This window comes from Pongo pygmaeus, chromosome 4 (assembly GCF_028885625.2).
Source record: "Pongo pygmaeus isolate AG05252 chromosome 4, NHGRI_mPonPyg2-v2.0_pri, whole genome shotgun sequence".
Classification (NCBI taxonomy): domain Eukaryota; kingdom Metazoa; phylum Chordata; class Mammalia; order Primates; family Hominidae; genus Pongo; species Pongo pygmaeus.
This window is the reverse complement of record NC_072377.2, coordinates 137,579,435-137,604,002: the sequence shown is the minus strand read 5'-3', so window position 1 is coordinate 137,604,002 and position 24,568 is coordinate 137,579,435. Positions and strand designations below refer to the sequence as shown.

The 24,568-nt window shown below is 41.3% G+C and overlaps 1 protein-coding gene across 2 annotated transcripts in view; it reads right to left on the bottom strand.

Moving 5' to 3' along the window:
* The window catches only part of HSPA4 (heat shock protein family A (Hsp70) member 4), a 57,303-nt gene that overhangs the window by 22,332 nt on the left and 10,403 nt on the right, over positions 1 to 24,568 (bottom strand). For both annotated transcript variants that reach the window (XM_054487429.2, XM_063665494.1), the window contains exons 2-7: positions 17,040 to 17,097; positions 14,533 to 14,673; positions 11,592 to 11,714; positions 8,759 to 8,858; positions 7,959 to 8,092; positions 5,207 to 5,451 (exon numbers count right to left, since the gene is read on the bottom strand). In XM_054487429.2, the coding sequence (XP_054343404.1) occupies positions 5,207 to 5,451; positions 7,959 to 8,092; positions 8,759 to 8,858; positions 11,592 to 11,714; positions 14,533 to 14,673; positions 17,040 to 17,097 (801 nt within the window). The remainder of the gene's footprint in view (positions 1 to 5,206; positions 5,452 to 7,958; positions 8,093 to 8,758; positions 8,859 to 11,591; positions 11,715 to 14,532; positions 14,674 to 17,039; positions 17,098 to 24,568) is intronic.

The following is a 24,568-nucleotide window of genomic DNA, read 5'->3' as shown; positions in this document are numbered from 1 at the left end:
TTTTTTCAAGTACCAAAAATATCCCATTGTATGAACATAGCATGTTTTATTTATCCACTTCATCAGCTGATGAACATTTGGGCTGTTTCCACTTTTTGTCTATTATGAGTAGTGCAATGAACATTCACATATGAGTTTTTCTGTGGACATGTGTTTCCACTTCTCTTGAATATGTATCTAGAAATACAACTGCTGAATAATGTGATAATTTGATGCGGATTTTTTTGGTTTTGTTTTTAAGAGGCTTTCCCTCTGTCGCCCAGGCTGGAGCGCAGTGGCACAATCATGGTTCACGGCAGCCTCCATCTCCTGGGCTTAAACAATCCTACAACAAAACTAGGTAATGAAATATGCCCACAAACCTCAAAATACATATAGGCAGAGACAAACCACCCACAGCTACAATTCCTGCTTAGTATCAGCTCTGTGCAAAATAAACAGAAGGAAACAAAAGGGTATATAATTGACCTGAAAACTCCAGAATAACCTAACTCAGAGCGCCAAATTGAAAACAGCAGCTGAAATCAGCAGGGGTTGGCATGCTCCAAAACAAGTATAAAAGGCCCTAAAATAAGGTATTCAGGGACCACAGCAAACTGGGTCCAACCTAAAGTTATCTTCAAAGAAAAAGAACTCACTGAAGAAAAACTACTGATTAAAAAATCCAAACTAAGCAGGACAACACAGTAAACACAAAAGAAGAGGGAGGGAAAACATCTCAGAAAGTTAAGCCACATTTTTAAAATATTTCACAAAAACAAAAGAGGGACTCACACTTATAATCCCTGCACTTTGAGAGGCAGAGGTGGGTGGATGACTCGAGGTCAGCAGTTCAAGACCAGCCTGGCCAACATGGCGAAACCCCATCTCTACTAAAAATACAAAAAGTAGCTGGGCATGGTGGCCCACACCTGTAATTCCAGCTACTCAGGAGGCTGAGGCATGAGAATCATTTAAACCCGGGAGGTGGAGGTTGAAGCAAGCCAAGATCACATCACTGTACTCCAGCCTGGGTGACCTACTGAGACACTGTCTCAAAAAAAAAAAAAAAAAAAGAACAGGCAAATCTATAGAGACAGAAAACATATTGGTAATTGCCTAGGGTATGGAGGGAAATGGAGAGTAAATGCTAATGGGCACAAGGTTTCTTTTTGGGGTGATAAAAACATTCTAGAATTAAATAGTGGTCACAGTTGCACAACCTTGGAATTGTACACTTTAAAATAGTAAGGTTTTATGGTATGTGAATTATATCTCAATAAAAGTGATACAGGAAATGAAAGAACAAATCAGAATTAGAAAGACCTAGAACAGAATTAGAAGTGTAAGAATAAATGTCAGAAATGAAAACTAAACAGTACACAAGAGCAATGCCATGAAGGACTGGACCAAAAATGGCAAATACAAAAAACAGGCAAACTAAAAAAAAAAAAATATGTAAGATAGGCAAAGAAGATCCAACATAATTATGTAGGAATTCCCAAAAGAGAAAACCACAGCACTACAACAGAATACTAGAAAATATAATTCAAGAAAACTTAAGAAATTTTAATTAAACTTAAATTTGTAATGTCAAACTATATAATGAAAAGGCACACTGCATACCTGGAAAAAAACTGATGCAAAATAACCAACATCAAAACATATTGTAGTAAAATTATTGAGTTTGTTTTTGTTTTTTTTTTTGAGACAGGATCTCACTCTCATCACCCTGGCTGGAGTGCAATGTGGTGTGATCATGGTTCACTGCAGCCTCGACTTACTAAGCTCAGGTGATCCTCCCACCTCCGCCTCCCGAGTAGCCCGAACTACAAGCGATATGCCACCACATCATGCTATTTTTTTGTATTTTTAGTAGAGACGAGGTTTTGCCATGTTGCCCAGGCTGGTCTCGAACTCCTGAGCTCAAGCCATCCGCCCATCTCGACGTCCCAAAGTGCTAGGATTACAGGTGTGAGCCACCACACCCAAATGGACTTTCAAGAAAAAAAAAATCAAAAATATTTGGGCATCTAAGCAAAACGAACAAGTGACAAATATCTAAAAACTATGCTGTCACACTTTGACAGCAATGTTATACACCAAAAGAAAATAGATTGTTACTGCATTTAAGATCCTCAACAAGGAAAGAAAAGCTAACAATGTTCTATCCAGCTAAAGTGACTTTTAAGTATAAACATGGCAAACTGTCATCAACATGCAAGAACTTAAGGAATACTATTCACACGTGCTATCCCTTAGGAATCTGCAGGAGAATGCACTTCCAACCATCAAAACGATGAATTAACACAAAGCTACTAGTAATCTACTAAAATAATCCAAAAAATTGAAAATAAGTGCTGACAAAGACGTGGAGAAACTGAAACCCAGTACAGCGCTGGTGGGGTAATCACTGAGAAATACAGTTTGGAGATTCCTCAAAAAGTTAAACACAGAATTGCTGTATAAGCCAGCAATTCCACTCCTAGGTATATAAGCAAAAGACCTGAAAACAAGTACTTGTTCACAAATGTCCATAGCACTATTCACAATAGCTAAAAAGTAGAAACCCAAATGCCCATCAGCAAACGAATGGATGAATAAAATATGGTATATCCATACAAGAAAATAATATCTGCCCAAAAAAACAAATTAAGTACTGATACAGAATGTGGATGAACCTCAAAAACATTACACTGAGAAGTTAGAACAAAAGAAGCCAGACACATATTACATGATTCCACTTATATGAAATATCCAGAATAGATAAATCCACAGAAACAGAAAACAAGCTGTTGATCACCAGGGACCAGAGGTAAGGGGAAACAGGAAATAATCACCTACTGGGTATGAAGTTTTATTCTGGGGTGATGAAAATGTTTTCCATTACATAGAGGTGGCCATTACGCAACCCTGTGAATGTACTAAATTCCAGTGAATTGTTTACTTTAAAATGCTTAATTTTATGATACTTGAATTTCACCTCAAGTTTTTCTTAAGTGAAGAAACCATTAATTAAAAGAAATATAATGTCAAATAATCTGGTTTCATCGATTTAAACAAAGGTGAATGTTAAAGACTAAATGAAGGGGGCCAGGCACGGTATCTCGTGCCTGTAACCCCAGCACTTTGGGAGGCTGAGGCAGGCAGATCACTTGAGTTCAGGAGTTCAAGACCAGCCTGGGCGACACGGTGACACCCAGTCTCTACAAAAAATACAAAAATTAGCCAGGCGTGGGGGCACGTGCCTGTAGTCCCAGCTACTCAGGAGACTGAGGCAGGAGGATCACTTGAGCCCAGGAAACAGAGGGTGCAGTGAGCCAAGATCACACCACTACACTCCAGCCTAGGTGACAGAGTAAGATCCTGTCTCAAAAAAATAACAATAATCACACCAAATGAAGGCTATAATATAGAACATATAAGAGCTATGTATTCTGATGATGTAAATACAGTACAACTTTTTTTTTTTTTTTGGAGACAGTGTCTCACTTTGTTGCCCAAGTTAGAGTACAGTGGCATGATCTCAGCTCACTGCAACCTTCGTCTCCCAAGTTCAAGTGATTCTCCTGCCTCAGCCTCCTGAGTAGCTGGGATTACAGGCGCCTGCCATCACACCCAGCTAGTTTTTGTATTTCTAGTAGAGAAAGAGTTTCGCCACGTTGGCTAGGCTGGTCTCTAACTCCTAACCTCAAGTGATCCACCTGCCTCCCAAAGTGCTGGGATTACAGGAGTGAGCCACCACGCCCCATCACAGTACAACTTTTTTTTTTTCTTTTTTTTTTTTTTTTTTGAGACGGAGTCTCATTGTCACCCAGACTGGAGTGCAGTGGTGCAATCTCGGCTCACTGCAAGCTACATCTCCCAGGTTCACACCATTCTCCTGCCTCAGCCTCCCCAGCAGCTGGGACTACAGGCACCCACCACCACACCTGGCTAATTTTTTGTATTTTTAGTAGAGACGGGGTTTCACCATGTTAGCCAGGATGGTCTCAATCTCCTGACCTCGTGATCCACCTGCCTCTGCCTCCCAAAGTGCTGGGATTACAGGCGTGAGCCACCATACCTGGCCACAACTATTTTCAAAAAACAGCACACAGGCAAATTCAGTTTTTAAAAAATTTAAACTACTTAATAAGTATCTACTTAGCTCTTACAAACACGTAACATTTCACTAACAATTTCTGAAACATATTGGCCTACCTCCAGACTTCATGGAACACACATACACACACACAAGACTGCTGCTTAACAAAAACAAAAGCCATCTCTTGCAAGTAGGGGGAGAGCTGACTAAAAATTTGGATACCAGGCAACAATAAACACCATTTCAATTTTTTTATGGATAGCTCAGGCACATGTCTCCAAATACACCATCAGTCTTGCCTGAATTCTACCAGCAGAGTTCACAGCCAAAAGAACATCTTACTCCCACCATCCAAGCAACCGAACCAGGCAACAATAACACTCTGGGTGTTTCTGAGGATAACCCTGAAATGTCAATTACCCAGAATTCTTGCAGCACTATACAAAAAGAGCTGTCACCCTCAAGTGAACCCGAATCTTTCAAAAAGAAAAATTTCAGGCTAGGCACGGTGGCTCACACCTGTAATCCTCATACTTTGGGGGGCTGAGGTGGGTGGATCACCTGAGATCAGGAGTTTGAGACCAGCCTGGCCAACATGGCGAAAACCCGTCCCTACTAAAAATACAAAAATTAGCTGGGCGTGGTGGCAGGCACCTATAACCCCAGCTACTCAGGAGGCTGAGGCAGGAGAATCACTTGAACCTGGGGGCAGAGGTTGCAGTGAGTCGAGACTGTGCCACTTTACTCCAGCCTGGGCAAAAGAGCAAAAACCTCCAACTCAAAAAAAATTTACAATTTCTTAATCAATGGGTAAATTAAATTCAATTTAATTCTGCATTACAGCCCTTTGCCCTGATTTTTTGGAAACTGAAATCTTGTGTATAACAAATGCATATGTAAAGAACTACCAACATGTTGGAATATTCAATTAATCAGAACAAAAACATTAGTCTACATTATTAGAATAACCAGACCCAACTTTACATAAAAAGCAGGGTCCTGAATGGCTTCTAATTTTTAAAATGGAACCAAAATTATCATATAACCCCCATGATGATTTTAACAATTAGCCAATTAAAGGTTAATATATGTGGAGAAAACTCACTCTTCACTTTAACATCGAAATAGTAATATACTTACCTATTCATAGTTCCAGATACATCAACATCATTCATAAAACATTCAATGCTCAAAGGGAGATCTGAAGCATTTGCACTCATCAATTTCTTGAGTTTCTCACACTCCTGAGAGAGTCGTAATAATGCACGGATTTTGGACTTAATGTCTAGCTTGTATTTCTTCCCAAATTCTTCACAGAAGTGATTTACTAACACTTCATCAAATTTTCTACCTCCCAATGTCGTGTCAAATGCAGTGGCCAGAACCTTAAGGAAAAAATGAGAATTAATCTAACAATTAACCAATCGATTTTGAAACAGATGATATATATTTACCTGGTAAGTTATTTAAAAAAAAAGAGAGGGTTACATTAAGGTTAAAACAAAGCAATGTATACATCATTTAATCCTTATTACCCCACACTGTAAAAATAGGCACTATAATCCCCAATTTACAGATAATGCTACAGACCTAGAGAGATGAGATAAACTGCAGTTCGCAAAGCTACTAAGTGGTAGAAGTGGAATTCAAAGCCAAATCTCCTTAATTCCAAAGTCCATGCCCTCCCCACTACACCAGTCTGACTCCCAATAGCAGTTACATGTCCAAGGTAAAATATACTAACATGTCATGTGCATACTTCTAGTCTACTCACTATCACAAAACTGAGTAATACCAAGGCTCAACTCTCTGCAGTTTACTACCAAAGGATTCCTTAAAGCCTTAGCTCACAGCAATGTGTTTCTATTTAACCTGGAAGTCTAATTAGCCTGGGTTACCCGTTTTCAAATCTCTAACAGATGAGAAGCAAACTAGATCTAATTAGATTCAGTAATAGAAGTTAGGCTAAATAAGTGATGACATCCTTATGAAGGAATAAAACCAGTAAAAACAATCTCTTCAAAGAATGCTAAACGTCATGGGGGAAATTTTCTTAGTATGTTAACTTAAAAAAAAAGACAGGACACAGAGCTAAATACAGTGACTCCAATTCTGTTTTCTTAGAAAACTAGACTGAAATACACCAAGCTGTTAAGAATGGTAAGATTTTAAGTAACTTTTCTTTTTTTTGTTGTTGTTGAGACAGGGTCTCACTCTGTTGCCCAGGGAGGAGTGCAGTGGCACGATCTCAGCTCACTGTAGCCTCGACCATCCAGGCTCAAGCAATCCTGCCACCCCAGCATCCCAAGTAGCTAGGGCTACAGGCACACATCACCACATCCAGCTAATTTTTGTATTTTCTTTGTAGAGACGGGGTTTCGCCATGCTGCCCAGGCTGTTCTCAAACTCCGGGCTCAAGCAATCCCCCCACCTCAGCCTCCAGAGTAGCTGGGACTACAGGAACACCACCACACCCACCTAACTTTTGTAGAGACAGGGTTTTACCATTTGCCCAGACTTTTCTTTACACATAAATGTTTTCCAATTTGGGGAGATTTTTGTAATGAAGATTTTTATAATTTAAAAGTAATCAAAAGGATTGGAAAACTGACAGGTGACAGATAACACTGAAGGACAATTTAGAAAAACAGAAGCAGATGGCTACTAATACACATCATTCTGATCCAAAGCCAGGCTAAATTATAACCAAAGTCTTCTGTTTAAAAAGATGAAAGCATAGCATAGATCTTAGAAATTCTATTAGTGATTAAAGTTTAAACACTGAGAATTACATTTGGTCCACCATTTATAGCTGTCAAAAAGCAAAATCACAAATCTCTCATTTCCCAATTATCTAAAAGATTCACTTTCTTTTTATTTAAAAACAAAACCACCTAGAAACAATATAAACCAGAAAATAAAGTGGAAACGTCTACTTTTCAAAGAAACAAGACCATAACAAATAAAGTCTCAAAATGCCTCCAAAATTACCAAATATTTAGTTTGGGGTAATCCCTCTCCACCAATCTCCAATGGGTACAAGATGGTCAATTTAGACCTTGGCACCAAGAATTTTAATATACAATTCAAATAATTAAAGCAAACACTTGAGAAATCCTTGGTTCTTCACTAAATTCTAGATAAAATCATCTAGACAGAGAATTTTATACCCTACTGTGGAACTAGCATAAACCAGCAAACTCAACTATGACAGAGATCACCCTCTGGCCCCTCCTTGCCTTCTATACTTCTGTGTGTACAAAACTGCTTAAACTTTAGGCTTTCTAGAAATCTGTAATTCCTAGTCCAGTTTGTTTTGGAATCCAAAAGAAACCCCTTTTCCAGAACACTCAAAACCTCATGAGCAAGAGGACAGAGCACCTGTACCACCCTCTCAATCCCCCATGTAAAATTCACCAAGGAACTACATGTTAAAAAATCCTACTGCTGGGCACCGTGGCTCACGCCTATAATCCCAGCACTTTGGGAGGCCAAGGCAGGTGGATCACCTCAGGTCGGGAGTTCCAGCCTGACCAACATGGATAAAACCCGTCTCTACTAAAAATACAAAATTAGCTGGGCGTGATGGCACATGCCCGTAATCCCAGCTACTAGGGAGGCTGAGGCAAGAGAATCGCTTGAACCTGGGAGGTGGAGGTTGCGGTGAGCCAAGATAGCGCCATTGCACTCCAACCTGGGCAACAAGAGCGAAACTCTGTCTCAAAAAAAAAAAAAAAAGAGAAAAAAAGAAAAGAAAAAAAATCCTCTGAATAACCCTGTAAGGTATGCATTGTTTCTCCCATATTGTAGATGAGAAAAAATCATTGTCTCTCAAAATTTCTTAATTACCATACTACTAACACAGTCTTCTGGAAAAAAAATATATACTTACTTTCAGTTTTCCTCTATTAAATGCACACACAGAAACTTGATAAGCAGAGTGGCCCATGTCTACAAAAACTACATTTCTTGGTTTCTCTTCTAAGGCAGGAAGATCCTGCTTATAGATTCCATATGCAAGAGCAACTACAGAAGAAAAAACACAAAAATTAAACATAAGAACATCTAAGTAAATAAAATTCATTTAAGCAGGAAAAAAGAGGTTTTATATATAACGAATGCAACTACATGTGTTATGTTTTAGAAATCAAATTCTTCATAAGCACTGTATAATTTATTCAAGAAAAAGATTATCTTCCAAGAATTAAATACTGATATTCACTTAGACTTCCTTACAGTTGCCAATGGACTTTGGCATAATTTTCTCCAAGCCATTTCCCCCATTTTCCAAATATATTTTCCTGGATCTCTTCTACCCCTATGCTATGTTAACATCCCCACATGTTCTGTCCATGAGATGCTGCTTAATGTCCCATTCCTCTGACTCTACCAGTCCACAAGTCTAAGAGAAGACCAGTCTTTAACTCAAAGCACTGCTCCACACGCTAAGTGTGCTCCTTCCCCAACAAGCATGTGTTTAAATACCAAAATGCATGCTATAAAGGTACACAAAAAGCACTGGTCAGATTAATTCTTCACAAGTGACACAGTATCCAAAAACACCATGACCCCAGTGGTAAGCAAGAGCAGCAGTGCTGAAAGCAAAATAAAGAGCAAGAAACTCTGGGGTTTTAAAATTTCACAACCTTCAAGATTAACCAAGTCAAAAAAATAATCAACAGTCCTCCTTACCTGCAGTGGTTTCATTCATTAATCGCAAGCAATTAAGACCAGCAATCTGTGTTGCATCCATCACTGATCGTCTTTCTGCATCAGTATAGAAACAAGGAACCTCCAAAAAAAAAAAGGATGTTTACTGTATTATAGATTCTAATTTTAGTTAGTAAAATCCAGGAACGCCATCAAATACCTACAGCAATTTATTCTGTATATGATCAAGAAAATATTTCAAACTAGTAGGGAAAAGTTAGAGTGTTTAGTAAGCAGTGTTAGGGTTAACAAATAGCCATACCATTACCTTACATATACTCATTACATGGCAGACCAAAATACCAACAGCTAAAGTAGTGACAGCAGAGAAGAGTTAATATAAAGGCCAGAAACTGATATCCTTAGAAAACGCCTGCTTGCATGTTGGTCCTTGCCTGGCATCTAGGATCTTGATTCGCAAACAGTTCACTATATCAATAGAAAAAATTTCCCTAAATGATTAAGAGTGGTTCACTGTACCTAAACTGTTTATATAAACATGTAGCTTGTGCTGACTACCGGCTTTCCTTCTGGGAGTTGGAATTTTGGTTCATGCTAGGTATAGGGTACCAATGTGACTGACCCCTGATAAAAATCGTGGACTAGCCAGGCGTGGTGGCTCACGCCTGTAATCCCAGCACTTTGTGGGGCCAGGGCGGGTGGATCACCTGATGTCAGGAGTTTAAGACCAGCCTGGCCAACATGATGAAACCCCATCTCTACAAAAAATACAAAAAAAAAACACTAGCTGGGTGTGGTGGCACATGCCTGTAATCCCAGCTACTCCAAAGGCTGAGGCTTGAACCTGGGAGATGGAAGCTGCAGTGAGCCAAGATCATGCCACTGCACTCCAAGCTGGGAAACAAGAGCGAAACTCAGTCTCCAAAAAAAAAAAACAGAAAAAAACAGAAAAAAACCCTGGACCAGGCTCAGGTAGAACTCCTGCGGTAGAGGACATTTCACCCGTATTGTTACAACCTGTTGCTGGAGTTAAGCACATGCTGACTCTGGGAAGCTTGTGCCTGGTTTCCTCCAGACTCTGCCTCATGTGCCTTTTCCCTTTGTTGATTTTGCTTTGTATCCCTTCACTACAATAAATCTTAGCATGAGAATAGCTATATGCTAGGGCCTGTGAACCCTCCTAAGCAAATTACCAAAACTCAAGTGTGATCTTGAGGCCCCGCCCAAACATGACTCAACACTATCACCTTTTAACTTGATACCCAAAACTGGAAAAGACACTTAGGCATTCCAATATTTTACATAAATTTTACTCCCACACAGAGTGTTATGAAGGATCAAAGCTAGGGGCACTAGATGGAAGAATGGAAACAAATCTGGGAGACCAATGGAGAGCTGAGGAAAGGTAGGAAACATCTAAGAAATACAGGATCTGGTGTATCAGCCACTGGGGAATCAAGGTCACTGAATCTGAGCTTTTTAAAGGAACACAGAATTTTCATTCTTCTATAAAGAATAAAGCCTATCCCCAGAATGGTGTACACAACTATAATCCAATTCTTTCTGACAAATGTCAATTCTACTTTACAATAACCAAGGACCAAGGAATCCGCCAGGCAACAGACTCTGGGGTGAAAAAGCCACCTAACAGTCCTTGCTTTGCCAATCAATGCACCAACATTAAGACAAAAGAGGCCACGAAACTAAAGTATCAGGTAACAATTGCAGAATGAGGAGATATGGTGGCAAAGCCAATGTAACCACACGTATTTCAACAGTCCCTAAGGATTCCACCATACTAAAGCACAAAGCTACAGTAGCCAGGCTTCCATCTTAACACGGATATGCAAAAGATAAAGTCAACTGCTGCCATGTCTTTGTTTTTTGGATAATTTTTTTGAGACAGGGTCTCACTCTGTTGTCCAGGCTAGAATGCAGTGGTGTGATCACAGCTCACTGCAGCCTCAAACTCCTGGGCTCGAATGAGCCTCCCAAGTAGCTGGGACTACAGGTGTGCACCACCATGCCCAGCTAATTTTTTGTTTGTTTGTTTTTGTTTTTGTTTTTGGTAAAGACAGGGATCTCATTGTGTCGCCCAGGCTGGTCTCAAACAATCTTCCTGCCCTGGCCTCCCACAGTGCTGGGATTAAACCACCATGCCCAGTCCTTGCCTTTGTCTTTAACGCTAGATATCAACAGCAAATACAAATAGAGAACAAGTGCCATTTACAATTAGAGGTATCCAACTAATTCAACAAATGAGTGGCTACCCTGTGCTATGCTAGGCGATGAAAAAAATCCAGGAAGAAGTGGGCAGGCTAAGATGAATGCACCTTGAAGTACAGAAGAGATTTAAACAGGCAGAATAACAAAAGAGGCCTGAGCAAAAGCTAAGCAGCAGAAGAGAGTAACAAAATGAAGACTAGTTTCATAAATTTTTTTTTTCTTTGAAACAGAGTTTTGCTCTTGTCGCCCAGGCCGAAGTGCAATGGCAAGATCTCAGCTCACCGCAACCTCAGCCTCCTAGGTTGAAGTGATTCTCCTGCCTCAGCCTCCCGAGTAGCCGGGATTACAGGTGCCCACCACCACACCCAGCTAATTTTTGTATTTTTAGTAGAGACGGGGTTTCACCATGTTGGCCAGGCTGGTCTCGAACTCCTGACCTCAGGTGATCCACCCACCTTGGCCTCCCAAAGTGCTGGGATTACAGGCGTGAGCCACCGTGCCCAGCCTGACAAATTTTTTAAATAACCATTACAACCTGAGACAAAAAACAACTTTACTTGAAATTAGCAGCTTTCTTCTCTCTGCTTCTTCATGCAAATTCCCAATAACGTATAGGGATCAAACTCACCGAAACAACACAGTCAACTACAGGCTTCTTAAGAACACTTTCAGCTGTCTCCTTCAGTTTGGACAAAAGCATGGCAGTCACTTGCTCAGTGGTAAAATTTCTCTCTTCCTCCATATATGTCACCTGCAAGAAAACAACAAAGGGGCCTAGACTTATTATATTTCTTTCTTCATGTCCTAGCCCTAAAAGCTAAAATGAACAATGCTTCCCATTATCAATGCAACATTATCTCAAGAGGGGATTGAAAAAAAAAAGCTAGTTTTCGAAGTAATACCTTGAAGGTCACTTTTAGCTTCTTTTTTTATTTTTTTGGAGGCAGGGTCTCTCTCTCTGTCATTCTCTCTCTCTGGAGCGCAGTGGCATGATCACAGCTCACTGGAGACTTAACCTCCTGGGTTTAAGCAATCCTCCTGCCTCAGTCTCCCAAGTAGCAGGGAGCAAAAGCACGTTACCATACCTAGCTAATTTATTTTTTTCTTGTAGAGACAGGGTTCTTGCTTTGTTGCCAATGCTGGTCTCAAAACTCCTGGCTTCAAGCAATCCTCCTGCCTCGGCCTCCCAAAGTGCTGGGATTACAGGCATGAGCCACCACGCCTAGCCTATTTTAGCTTTCAACCAAACACGATACTTGGAGATGAAGGACCACAGTGTAAAACAACAAATCTTAAGAAAAGTTCCTTTGCAAAGACAAATCAGTGTAGCTCACCATGACCCACACTGTCCCTCCATAAAGAGGCTGCTGGTAGAAACTGTTTTACTATCTGACATACTATGTGTATTTTAATGTGTTTACTGTTTATTATCCATCTCCACAATTAGGATTCAATCTAATATGAGGACATGCATTTGTCTGATTGTTCACTGCCATAGCTCCAGCACCTAGAACAGGATCTGGCACAATAAATACTGGTTGAATTAAATAATAAAAGATGGGCTAGGTGCAGTGGCTCACACCTGTAGTCCCAGCATTTTGGGAGGCTGAGGCAGGCAAATCACTTGAGGTCAGGAGTTCAAGACCAGCCTGACCAAAATGGTGAAACCCCATCTCTACTAAAAACACAAAAAATTAGCTGGGCATGATGGTCCGTGCCTATAATCCCAGCTACTAGGGAGACTGAAGCATGAGAATTGCTTGAACCCAGGAGGCAGAGGTTGCAGTAAACCTAGATCGTGCCACTGCACTCCAGCCTAGGCAACACAGTGAGATTGTCTCAAAAAAGAAAAAAAAATTAAAATAAGTAACAATAATGAATGAACAAAGCTTCAAGATAAAGCCCTATTCCAGATAAAAGTCTGCAACTTTGGTAACAGTTACGAATTTTAAATGTTGAAGACTGCCTAAAATAATCCCAACCCATCCTACATGCCCATATTCCCCAATTACAATCCAGAATAGAACATGTTGCTCTCTTCTTTTAGCTGCTGCCCTAACTCAGCTTGCGTGCCACCTTCTCACTCCCCAGCCCAACCACAATTTATTATGGTTTAGAATTGAACAGTTCTTACTTTACTGCATGATAAAGATGGAGAAATATCTCTCCTGGTGCCCTTTCTAAATTATCTCTTTCTTCCCTGCTATTTGCCTAATTCTGAGGTCAATTCCACCACTTTTAGACTTGCATCTACTTGTTTCCCAAATCTTCTTCCTAGTCTTTTTCTCCTTTGCTTCTTGCAATGCTTATGAATAAATCTGCCAATACCTATCCTATTTCTTTTATTTATTTCTTATTTCTAATAAATATTGCACATTTCTTCACCTCCCTTTTTAACCCCTTTGTCTCTCCTGTGCTTCAGCTTCATCTTTTACTATCCCATTCAAACTGTCCTTAACTACCACAGATATTTTAAGAAAACCCAGTCATCATTCTTTAGTTTTCAGAATTTTTCACTTCTAAATACAACTAAATTATCGGCTACACTGCAACAGCAGACTACCTTTTTCTCATGGTTCTCAACATTTCTTGGCTTTCCAGCCTGTTCTCCTGATTCTTGGCCTCCAAAACCAAATCTCTCCGTAAACTCACCTGCCTGGAAAGCCAATCACACCCCCACCCCCCGTCGTGGATTCCTCTTACTAACTCTGAGTGCAAGAAAGGCAAATGTGTCCACCCTATCCATCTCCCAGCCTCTTACCTCTTTTTCTGGGATCAGTTCACTGCATACTTCACAGAGACTCCACTAGATGTACCAGAGATAAAGACCAAACTCACTTTTCCCCAAAAGAACATCTCTTTCTAAATTAAGTCCTATCTCCAAGAGTATGTCCATCTATCTGCTAGTGACTTAAAACTGTGATTCCTGCCAGGCACGGTGGCTCACGCCTGTAATCCCAGCACTTTGGGAGGCCGAGGCATGCGAATCACAAGGTCAGGAGTTCGAGACCAACCTGGCCAACACAGTGAAACCCTGTCTCTACTAAAGATGCAAAAAACTACCCAGGCATGGTGGCACACGCCTATAATCACAGTTACTTGGTAGGGTGAGGCAGGAGAATCGCTTGAACCCAGGAGGCAGAGGTGGCAGTGAGCCAAGATCACACCATTGCCCGCCAGCCTGGGTGACAGGGCAAGAGTCCACCTCAAAAAAAAAAAAAAAAAAAAAAAAAACTGTGATTCCTTTGCCTGCTCTTCCAGAAGTCATTCCCTAAAATCATGCTAAAAAGCCCACTGCATCAGTGAGCAAAACAAGCAGCAATGGCCGTATTAACTTCAAACCATCACTACCCAGGCCTCCAACCCATATTAAGAGCACCACTCACGGCTCCCAACCAAAATCCATATCATTCAAAAAATGTCAAATAGTCTTTACTATAAAAAAGCTTTCCCTAATCATCTGTAAGCATTTTCATTACAATCTCACATCAGAAAGGTACAGATAGATATTAAACTGATAAAATATAATAATGCATTTTAATTATAAGGCATTAACCTGACAACCTTACCTTTATACCTGTTAATCCTGTAGGCAACTGCACAACATCATATGCAAGGTTAGATTTTTCTGCCTCCACAAATGGATCAGAGAATGCTCGGCCATGGAATCTTTTAAATCCTTGGACTGTGTTCTTTGCATTAGAAATTACCTAAGAGAAAGAATACCAAAGAGTGGAAAGACTACTACTAATTTTTTTTTTATTTCAACAGCCTCAGATTAAATTAGCAACATTTTAACTTTATAGAGTCTCCTTCTTGGTTTCGGTTTCTTCAGACCCTAAACTTTTCTAAATGGTGCCTACTAGCATGCGAAGTGAGGGAGGAGGGATTTGCATGGGTCCCAGAATGGCAGGGCTAAAAATAGAGCCCTGCTCTTCCTATATCCCATGAAGTCAGGTCATTACACTTGCATAAGTATTTTCTGTTCTTAAACTTCTAATAAACATTTACATAAAATAACTTTTAGCCTTTAAAAATTGCCCATAGTTTATGGTTGAAAGTTTCCAGGAACCAACTCAGCAATACATAAATTGATTTAGAAATTCTAGTTAAGGCCGGGTGTCATGGCTCACGCCTGTAATCCCAGCAGTTTGAAAGAGGCCAGGGCCTCATTTGAGGTCAGGAGTTCGAGACCAGCCTGACCAACATGGTGAAACGCTGTCTCTACTAAAAATACAAAAAATTAGCCGGGCATGGTGGTGCGCACCTGCAACCCCAGCTACTCAGGAGGCTGAGGCATGAGAATCATTTGAACCTGGGAGGTGGAAGTTGCGCTGATAGGGCAACTGCATCCTCAAAAAAAAAAAAAAAAGAAAAGAAAAAAATTCCAGTGAAACAAATTTCTCATAAAGGGGAAAAAAAATCATACTAAGTACACAAAAATGAACACAAAAGGATATTGGGAGAGTATAATCTGTAATAGCAGATGCCTAGAAACAGCCTAAATGGTTAATAACAGGGAAATGCTTAAATAAATTATGGGATATTCATACAATGAAATATCAACAGGTAAAAGTTTTCAGAAGGTGGTAAGACAAAGTCTATAAGATTTTTGGATAATGGTTGAACAGGTGACTTTCAAATTCCTTACACTTTTTTATCTATGTTTTCTAATTCCTCTAGAATAAACTATCACAATTTATGAGGGGAAAATGCTGACAAAAACATTCAAAAAATTCCAGAATGACCTTCTGCTTAAGATTTACAGGCTCCTCTTCCCAATGCAGGAGATGTAGTAAGCTCCTTTATCAACTAGATGAAAGGAACACACAGAAGTCCTTTTGTGAAACAGATGAGGCCTCCCAAATCATGCCTTCCTCCAGTAAGCTGCCAAACAGAAACTCTGTAACACAATAACTGTATCAACCTAGAACTGGGCAGCCAGTTTAGTATAGTAACTGTTTCTCAATCATGAAAAGCAGGTTTAAAAAACAGGAGCGATTTGCTCAAATTTTAGAAGGAAGAGATTTCAAAATGGCCCAATATTTTCTACCTGCTGTCTCCTAAAAGATCTTGAACACTGTGAAAATGAACCATAAAACATCCAACTTAATTAAAAACCAATTGGCCAAGCACCACTTTTTTAGGCTAATAAATTTTAGGCCCTGCCCCATTCAAAAACAGATTCACCCTATAGGGATTGCTCCAGGCTGAACCATAAGAAGGTCAAACATGCAACTCCTTAATTTTACAGATATCTCAGACACTTAGAATAACAGAACTCTTGGGGTTCTGCTGCTCTGGTTATTCAGAAACCAGCAACTACGTCAGGTTCCTGGTTTACCGAGTAAACTAACAGCAAGTCCTTTAATGTATTTCTAGAGGTATGCTTTCCTTCCTTGAGAAACTTGTTTAACAAGATCAACACTTACCTTATATATGAGTAAGATGAAAGGCCCAACAAGACAGACTTAAGGAGCATGTAAAATATCAAGGAACAAGCAAGCCTTGCTTAACAAGATCTGGACAAAACACACCCTGGTAGTTTGCATTAAACAGATTATACTGCTAATGCTATTTTAAGGCTATGTGCTTCTCACTGAAGCAGTGGTTCCTGGGTATCTGCAGGGGACTGATTCCAGGGCACCCCCTGAATTAGACCAAAATCCACAGATGCTCAAGGCCCTTATACAAAATGACATAGTATTGGCCTATAACCTACGCACATCCTCCTGTATACTTGAAGTTGTCTCTATATTACTTGTAACACCTAATACAATGTAAATGCTATGTAAGTAGTTGTTACACTGGATTGTTTTTATTTGTATTTTTTATTGTTCCAGTGTTGTATTTTTTCCCAAAAATATTTTTGATCCACAGTTGTTTGAATCTACAGATGCAGAACCCATGGAATTCTGAGGGCTGACTGTACATGAGAACAGAGAAGAGGTCTGTATCTGTCAGTTGTATACCCAGGGCCTACTAGTGCTAGGCACATAATGGGCATTCAACTACTTGCTGAACACATGGATGAAGAGGAGAAATAAGTCATTTTAGGAAAAAAATGAAACTTTACCTGGCTTTTAGCCGCTGCTCCAATTGAACGATTCTTAGGACCAAAAGAAATGCAAGCCCTAGAAGACAAAAAACACACTTAAGAATTAAATCTTACTGCAATAATAAATCCAAAAGCACAGCAGGCAAGATCTGAGTGTCAGCTAAAATGCCATATATTTTAATGGTACAAATCTATGATTTTAACCTTTCTATTGAGTAAATCTGTCCATGGAACGGGTTGCCTCTTACAACTGAGTCCTGTCATTTACATGCTGGAGCACAGATCTGATGTGATAACTACCTGTCTAGAATACTAGAGAGGTGGGCTAGACAGTCTCTATCATCCTCTAATTATTTTTCAAGTCTCCTGTTCAAAATCCCAGTATAAAATAATGTACCCTCACGTCAATGTATCAATTAACATTTTTAAGACAGCTCACAACTTCACCAAGAATATAGTCTACAAACCCTGAAAACAACTCTCGCCCTATTAAATAAGTAAAAAAGTAATTTTTCTACAACTAGTTTCCAGGCACTCAATTTTTTTTTTTTTTCAAGAGTCTCACTCTGTTGCCTAGGCAGGACTGCAGTGGCCCTATCTCAGCTCACTGCAACCTCTGCCTCCCAGGTTCAAGTGATTTTCATCCCTCAGCCTCCCAAATAGCTGGGATTACAGGCATGCACCATCACGCCCAGCTAATTTTTGTATTTTTAGTAGCAACAGGGTTTCACCATGTTGGTCAGGCTGGTCTCGAACTCCTGACCTCAGATGATTCACCCACCTTGGACTCCCAAAATGCTGACATTATAGGCATGAGCCACCGCACCTGGCCAGGACTCAGAATTTCTGACAAGGAACTTTAACCCCACTTCTGAACATTCTTCTAAATCACCAATTCATACACTATCTCCTGATTTAATCCATTTACTGCTTCTTTTAGAGAGGCAAAACTGAAACCTGCTTGAAGGTTAAATAAAAACTCTGTGCTTATGCTTAAAAAGTGCAGTGGCTCACGCCTGTAATCCCAGCACTTTGGCAGGCTGAAGCAGGCGGATCACCTGAGGTCAGGAGTTGGAGACCAGCCAGGCCAACATGGTGAAACCCTGTCTCTACTAAAAATATAAAAAGTAGCTGGGCGTGGTGGCATGTGTCTGTAATCCCACCTACTCAGGAGGCTGAGGCAGGAGAATTGCTTGAACCAAGGAGTCGGAGGTTGCAGTGAGCCGAGATCGTGCCACTGCACTCCAGCCTGGCAACAGAGCAAGACCCTGTCTCAAAAACAAAACAAACAAACAAAAAAGGGCATTAATAAGTATAAGTAAATTTTGGCCGAGCGTGGTGGCTCAAGCCTGTAATTCCAGCACTTTGGGGGGCCAAGGAGGGCAGATCACCTGAGGTCTGGAGTTCGAGACCAGCCACGCCAACACGATGAAACCCCGTCTCTACTAAAAATACAAAAAAATTAGCTGGGCGTGGTGGCAGGGGCCTATAATCCCAGCTACTCGGGAGGCTGAGGCAGGAGAATCACTTGAACCTGGGAGACGGAGGTTGCAGTGAGCCAAGATCGCGCCATTGCCCTCCAGCCTGGGCAACAACAGCGAGACTCCGTCTCAAAAACAAAACAAAAAAGAGTAAATTTGGCTGGGCGCAGTGGCTCAAGCCTGTAATCCCAACATTTTGGGAGGCCAAAGCAAGTGGATCACTTGAGTCCAGGAATTCAAGACCAGCCTGGGCAGCATGGCGAAACCCTATCTCTATTAAAAAAAAAAAAAAAAAAATTAGCTGGGCATGGTGGTGAGCACCTGTAATCCCAGCTATGGAGGAAGTCATGGGGTGGGGGTGGCTGAGGCAGGAGGATCACCTGAACCCAGGAGGCTGAGGCTGCAGTAAAGCTGTGATCATGCTATTGCACTCCAGCCTGGGGAACAGAGCAAGCGAGACCCTGTCTCAAAAAAAAAAAAAAAAAAAAAGATAGTAAATAAATGTATCCAGGGTCATGCAACCTGAAAGCAATGAAGTCAGGACTCTCGGTGATGTCTGAAGCTTTGACTCTCATCCTCCCTGAACTCCTAATTCTTCCAAGTCAACAGAGTAAATAAGAGCTCTGGAACCATACGGCCTTGGTCCAAATCCGACTAAATTAGATGAACTATTGATTTAGTAGAAACATAAACTTAAGAGCCCTGTAGAAACTGGCAGAATGCTGGGCCTCCCTGGGCTTCAGTGGTCCTTTACAACCAATGGCTAAGAACCCCTGTGAGCCAATCTCCCAGGGCAGCCACAGGAAGCCATGACTTCTATTAAATGACAGGAAGAACAAACATGGTACACCCTAGGACCTCACCAGAATTCCTCCAAATCCTAAGCTTTTGGGCCTAGAAAGTGCTGGGAGTAGCCCCTCAAAAGCAAAGGTGTCAAGCTCAGCCTTTCTGCAACTTTGCCACCAATCCCTAAAACAAATAAAATCTCTGTTTTAGACACTAGATGCAAATAAATAAAAAAAAATCCTCAGTACCACGTAAATGTCTCTCCTCTCAAAGCCCATATTACCCTTTAGGAAATCGCCCAAGGCAATCTTACCCACTTCCTCCACCTCAAAAAGGCTGCCTAGCATAAGCCTAATAATTGGCACACCTCCATCTTTCTAAATACCACCAGATCTAAATTTCTAAGGTATATCCCACCATGACCCCAATCACAACATAACTAAAAGGCAATGTTACTCATCTTCCATTGTTTCCTGCAGCCCTTTTTCAAACCTTTATCTCCTCAAAACAATTACAATTCCCAACTTTCCTGCAAATCCTGCTGAAGGGTTAATTTCCTATTCTACATCAGTAACTTTGAAACTGTCTTGCTTCTAATTGCCTTCCAAACAAAACCAACTACCAACAAATAAAACCTATATTCCTTAATATGGAACCTAAGGCCTCTCCCAACCCAATCCCATTTTCCAGCTGTATTTCATCCACACAATCAACACAAGTTGAATAAAGCATCCCAATCTTCCTGCTTTGCTTATGTCACTTTTGACATCTGAAATGCCCAGTACCGTCACGTATTCTCTAGAAATTCCACCTATTTTGTCTGTAAAGCCTTCTCAACTCACCCCAACCCCCAAATAAAAAGTAATCGTTTACCGGGCACAGTGGCTCATATCTGTAATCCCAGCATTTAGGGAGGCCAAGGCAGGCAGATCACCTGAGGTCAGGAATTCAAGATCAGCCTGGCCAACATGGCGAAACTCTATCTCTACTAAAAATACAAAACAAAAAACAAAAAAATTAGCCAGGCGTGGTGGCACACGCCTGTAGTCCCAGCTACTCAGGAGGCTGAGGCCCCAGAATCGCTTGAACCCAGGATGTGGAGGTTGTAGTAAGCCAAGATCGAGCCACTGCACTCCAGCCTGGGCAAGAGAGCAAGACTCAGTCGGGTGGGGGGGAAGGGTAGTAATCCTTTTTACCTCTTAAAACTGATTGGATTTGGTTTAATTTCTACTTAACACCAACCACAAACCGAATTACATTATCAATGCTAACACATTTATTTCTCTTGCTAAAACAATGATTTATAAGCCGTAAGTCACAACCCATGTGTGGGTCTAAAATCAATCAGGGATTGGAAGAAGTCACGAACAGCAACTTAAATAGAAAACACGGCCAGGCGCAGTGGCTCACGCCTGTAATCCCAGCACTTTGGGAGGCCGAGGCAGGTGGATAACGAGGTCAGGAAATCGAGACCATCCTGGAACACAGTGAAACCCCGTCTCTACTAAAAATACAAAAAATTAGCCAGGTGTGGTGGAGGGTGCCTATAGTCCCAGCTACTTGGGAGGCTGAGGCAGGAGAATGGCATGAACCCAGGAGGTGGAGCTTGCAGTGAGCAGAGATCACATCACTGCACTCCAGCCTAGGTGACAGAGCAACACTCCATCTCAAAAAAAAAAAAAAGAAAACACATGTATACATTGCATGTGAAAGTACTATTGTTTAATGAAGCTTTTCAGTTGTGTGTGTGCACGTACCAAGTCTTAATGAAAAATGTAAAATCTGAGGTCTTCAGTTACAGATACATGCTGTCTAATGAAGTAGCCACTAGCCACATGTGGCTATTTAAATTTAAATTATTTAAAATTAAATAAAATTTAAAACTCAGTTCTTGCAGTCAAGGTTGCAGTGAGCTATAATCATGCCACTGCACTCCAGCCTGAGTGACAGAGTAAGACCCTGTCTCAAAAAAAAAAAAAAAAAGTCCTGTTTCACCTACTGTAACTGAAATCCAGTCAGCTACCTTTAAAATTATCTACTGATGTGAGATTAAAAAAAAAGTTCTACTTCCATTAAAAAACGACAACCGAAAACAGAATATGATCAATTTGCTGAATTGGGTCAGTATGTAAAACAGCACCAGGCACGCTGGCTCAGGCCTGTAATCCCAACACTTTGAGAGGCCAAGGCGGGCAGATCATCTGAGGTCAGGAGTTTCAGACCAGGCTGGACAACACGGTGAAATCCATCTCTACTAAAAATACAAAAATCAGCCAGGCATGGTGGCGTGCGCCTGTAATCCCAGCTACTCAGGAGGCTGAGGCAGAAGAGTCACTTGAACCCGGGAGGCAGAGATTGCAGTGAGCCGAGATTGCACCACTGCGTTCCAGCCTGGGCGACAGAACGAACTCCGTCGCAAAAAAAAAAAAAAAGGAAAACAGCACAAATTGAAGGATTTTGAAAACTAAAAGCTTACATAAACAAACCTAATATTTAAATGAGATGATACTCAAAAAGATTAACTTGAATATTAGCGCTAGCACTAGAACCTAGGTCAATGCTTTTTGGTACAAGTTTACTGTAGAAAATTAGAAAACAGACAAGTATGAAGAAAAAAATAAAAATTATATATACTTCCACAACCCTCCCCCCACCATAGAGGGCCACTATTAACATTTAGGTAAATACTCCTATGTAATCCTAATATATCTAGTAAGTCCTAAAAAAAAAAAAGTAAAACTGATATACCACAATCAGTTTGCTTCTCCTCAACAAATGCTCGGAAAAGTCTTCAATGGCTGAATTATTGAGGATTTTGACATGGAATAAGCAAGACAAGAATATTTAAAGGAAATATATCTACTACTTTCCAGTCAACAAGAACTTTCAAATCTTGCACTATCTACATCCCTGATCCCTATCCATGGCAGGAATCCTCTCTCATCCAAGCAGGTCAAGCTCCCTTGTTTCATAGTTCTCATTACAGAGCCTTCTGGTGCCAGGTGGTGTGCTAAGCATCCTACACTTGATAATCCTAAATTCTCTGAGAAATGGGGTTAGTATAGAGGAAGAGCTGACTCAAGTCAAGTCAATGTGCCCAGAAACGTATTAGAGTCTGTAATTCAAAATTAGGACCGTCAGACTCCAAACCCCACGTACACACACATTTTGGATTTTTTTTCTGGTTTTGAGACAGAGTCTCTCACTCTGTCACCCAGGCTGGAATGCAGTGGCTCGAAATCTGCTCACTGCAACCTCTGCCTCCCAGGCTCAAGCAATCCTCCTACCTCAGCCTCCCAAGAAGCTGGGACTATAGGTGCGTACCACCATGCCCAGCTAATTTTTTTTTTTTTTTTTTTTTGAGACGAAGTCTCACTCTTGTCACCCAGGCTGGAGGCAATGGCATAATCTCGGCTCACTGCAACCTCTGCCTCCCGGGTTCAAGTGATTCTCCTGCCTCAGCCTCCCAAGTAGCTGGGATTACAGGCACCTGCCACCACACCCAGCTAATTTTTTTATTTTTAGTAGAGACAGGGTTTCCCCATCTTGGCCAGGCTGGTCTCAAACTCCTGACCTCAGGCGATCCGCCCGCCTCGGCCTCCTGAAGTGCTGGGATTACAGGCACGAGCCACCACACCCAGCCTATTTTATTATTATATTATTATTATTACTATATTTGAGACGCAGTCTCACTCTGTCACCCAGGCTGGAGTGCAGTGGCACCATCTCGGCTCACTGCAACCTCTGCCTCCTGGATTCAAGCAATTCTCCTGCCTCAGCCTCCTGAGGAGCTGGGATTACAGGCGCGTGCCAGTACACCCAGCTAATTTTTGTGTCTTTAGTAGAGGCAGGGTTTCATCATACTGGCCAGGCTGGTCTCAAACTCCTGACCTCAGGGGATCCACCCACCTCGGCCTCCGAAAGTGCTGGGATTACAGGCGTGAGCCACCACACCCGGCCAATTTTTGTACTTTTTGTAGAGATGGGGTTTCGCCACGTTGTCCAGGCTAGTACCGAACTCCTCAGCTCAAGTGATCCCCCGACCCCGGCCTCCCAAAGTGCTGGGATTACAGATGTAAGCCACCACAGCCGGCCCTATTTTGTTTTGGTTTTGTTTTTGGGGTTTTGAGATGGAGTTTCACTCCTGTTGGCCAGGCTGGAGTGCAATGGCATGACCTCAGCTCACTGCAACCTCCACCTCCCGAATTCAAGCAATTCTCATGCCTCAGCCTCTTGAGTGGCTGGGATTACAGGCATGCACCACCACACCCAGCTAATTTTGTATTTTTTAGTAGAGACAAGGTTTCACTGGGTTGGCCAGGCTGGTCTCAAACTCCTGACTTCAGGTGACCCGCCCACCTCAGCCTCTTCAAGTGCTGAGATTACAGGCATGAGCCACCGTGCCCAGCCCCGTTATGTTTTTTAAGAGACGGTTCTCACTCTGTCACCCAGGCTTGGAGTGTAGTACTCAATCACGGCTCACTGCAGCCTTGATCACTGACCTCAAGTGATCCTCCCACCTCAGTTTCCCAAGTAGCTGGCATGCCACCACAGCCTGCTAATGTTTTAAATTTTTTATAGAGACAGAGTCTTGCTATATTGCCTAGGCTGGTCTCACACTCCTAACTTCAAGCAATCCTCCTGCCTCGGCCTCCCAAAGTGCTGGGATAACAGGCATGAGCCACCACAGCCAGCCTTAATTCATTCCTACTTCTATCCTTCACTCAAACTATCTGAATCCTTTATTCCATGTATTACCTAATCCTATTAGTTCAAGTCTCACTCCAGCCTTTCCTCATCAGTTTAGCCTCCACTGCTTACATCTCCTTTGAACATGATATTTTAGGTCTGTATCACACAGCCTTGTCCATAATTGGACTCATTCTATTTACTGCTGCTTACGTTATTCATATTTTAACTACATTGATTACAACTAGACAGCAGGAATCTCTATCTTACACTTCCTCTATACTACACACAATGCCAAGTCAATGCTGCTTAATCCATAAGAAGTACTCACACATTTGCTGCTTGACTGACATTGCTTTTCCTCCATTTCAAATTGCAGGGAGTTAATTCAAATCAAGTTTAAGATCCCTCTGTTCTAATCTTTAAGTCCTAGAAATTACTTCCTTTTTCAGCCAGACAATATCACTATTTTCCTTTCTTAAAAGAGACTGACCAAATATTTATGCACATTCTGAGAGGATATTATGAACAGCTGCAATTGGCATAGGTCCTTTAAAAGGCATAGTTTCATTTTTATAAGTGTATGCATAG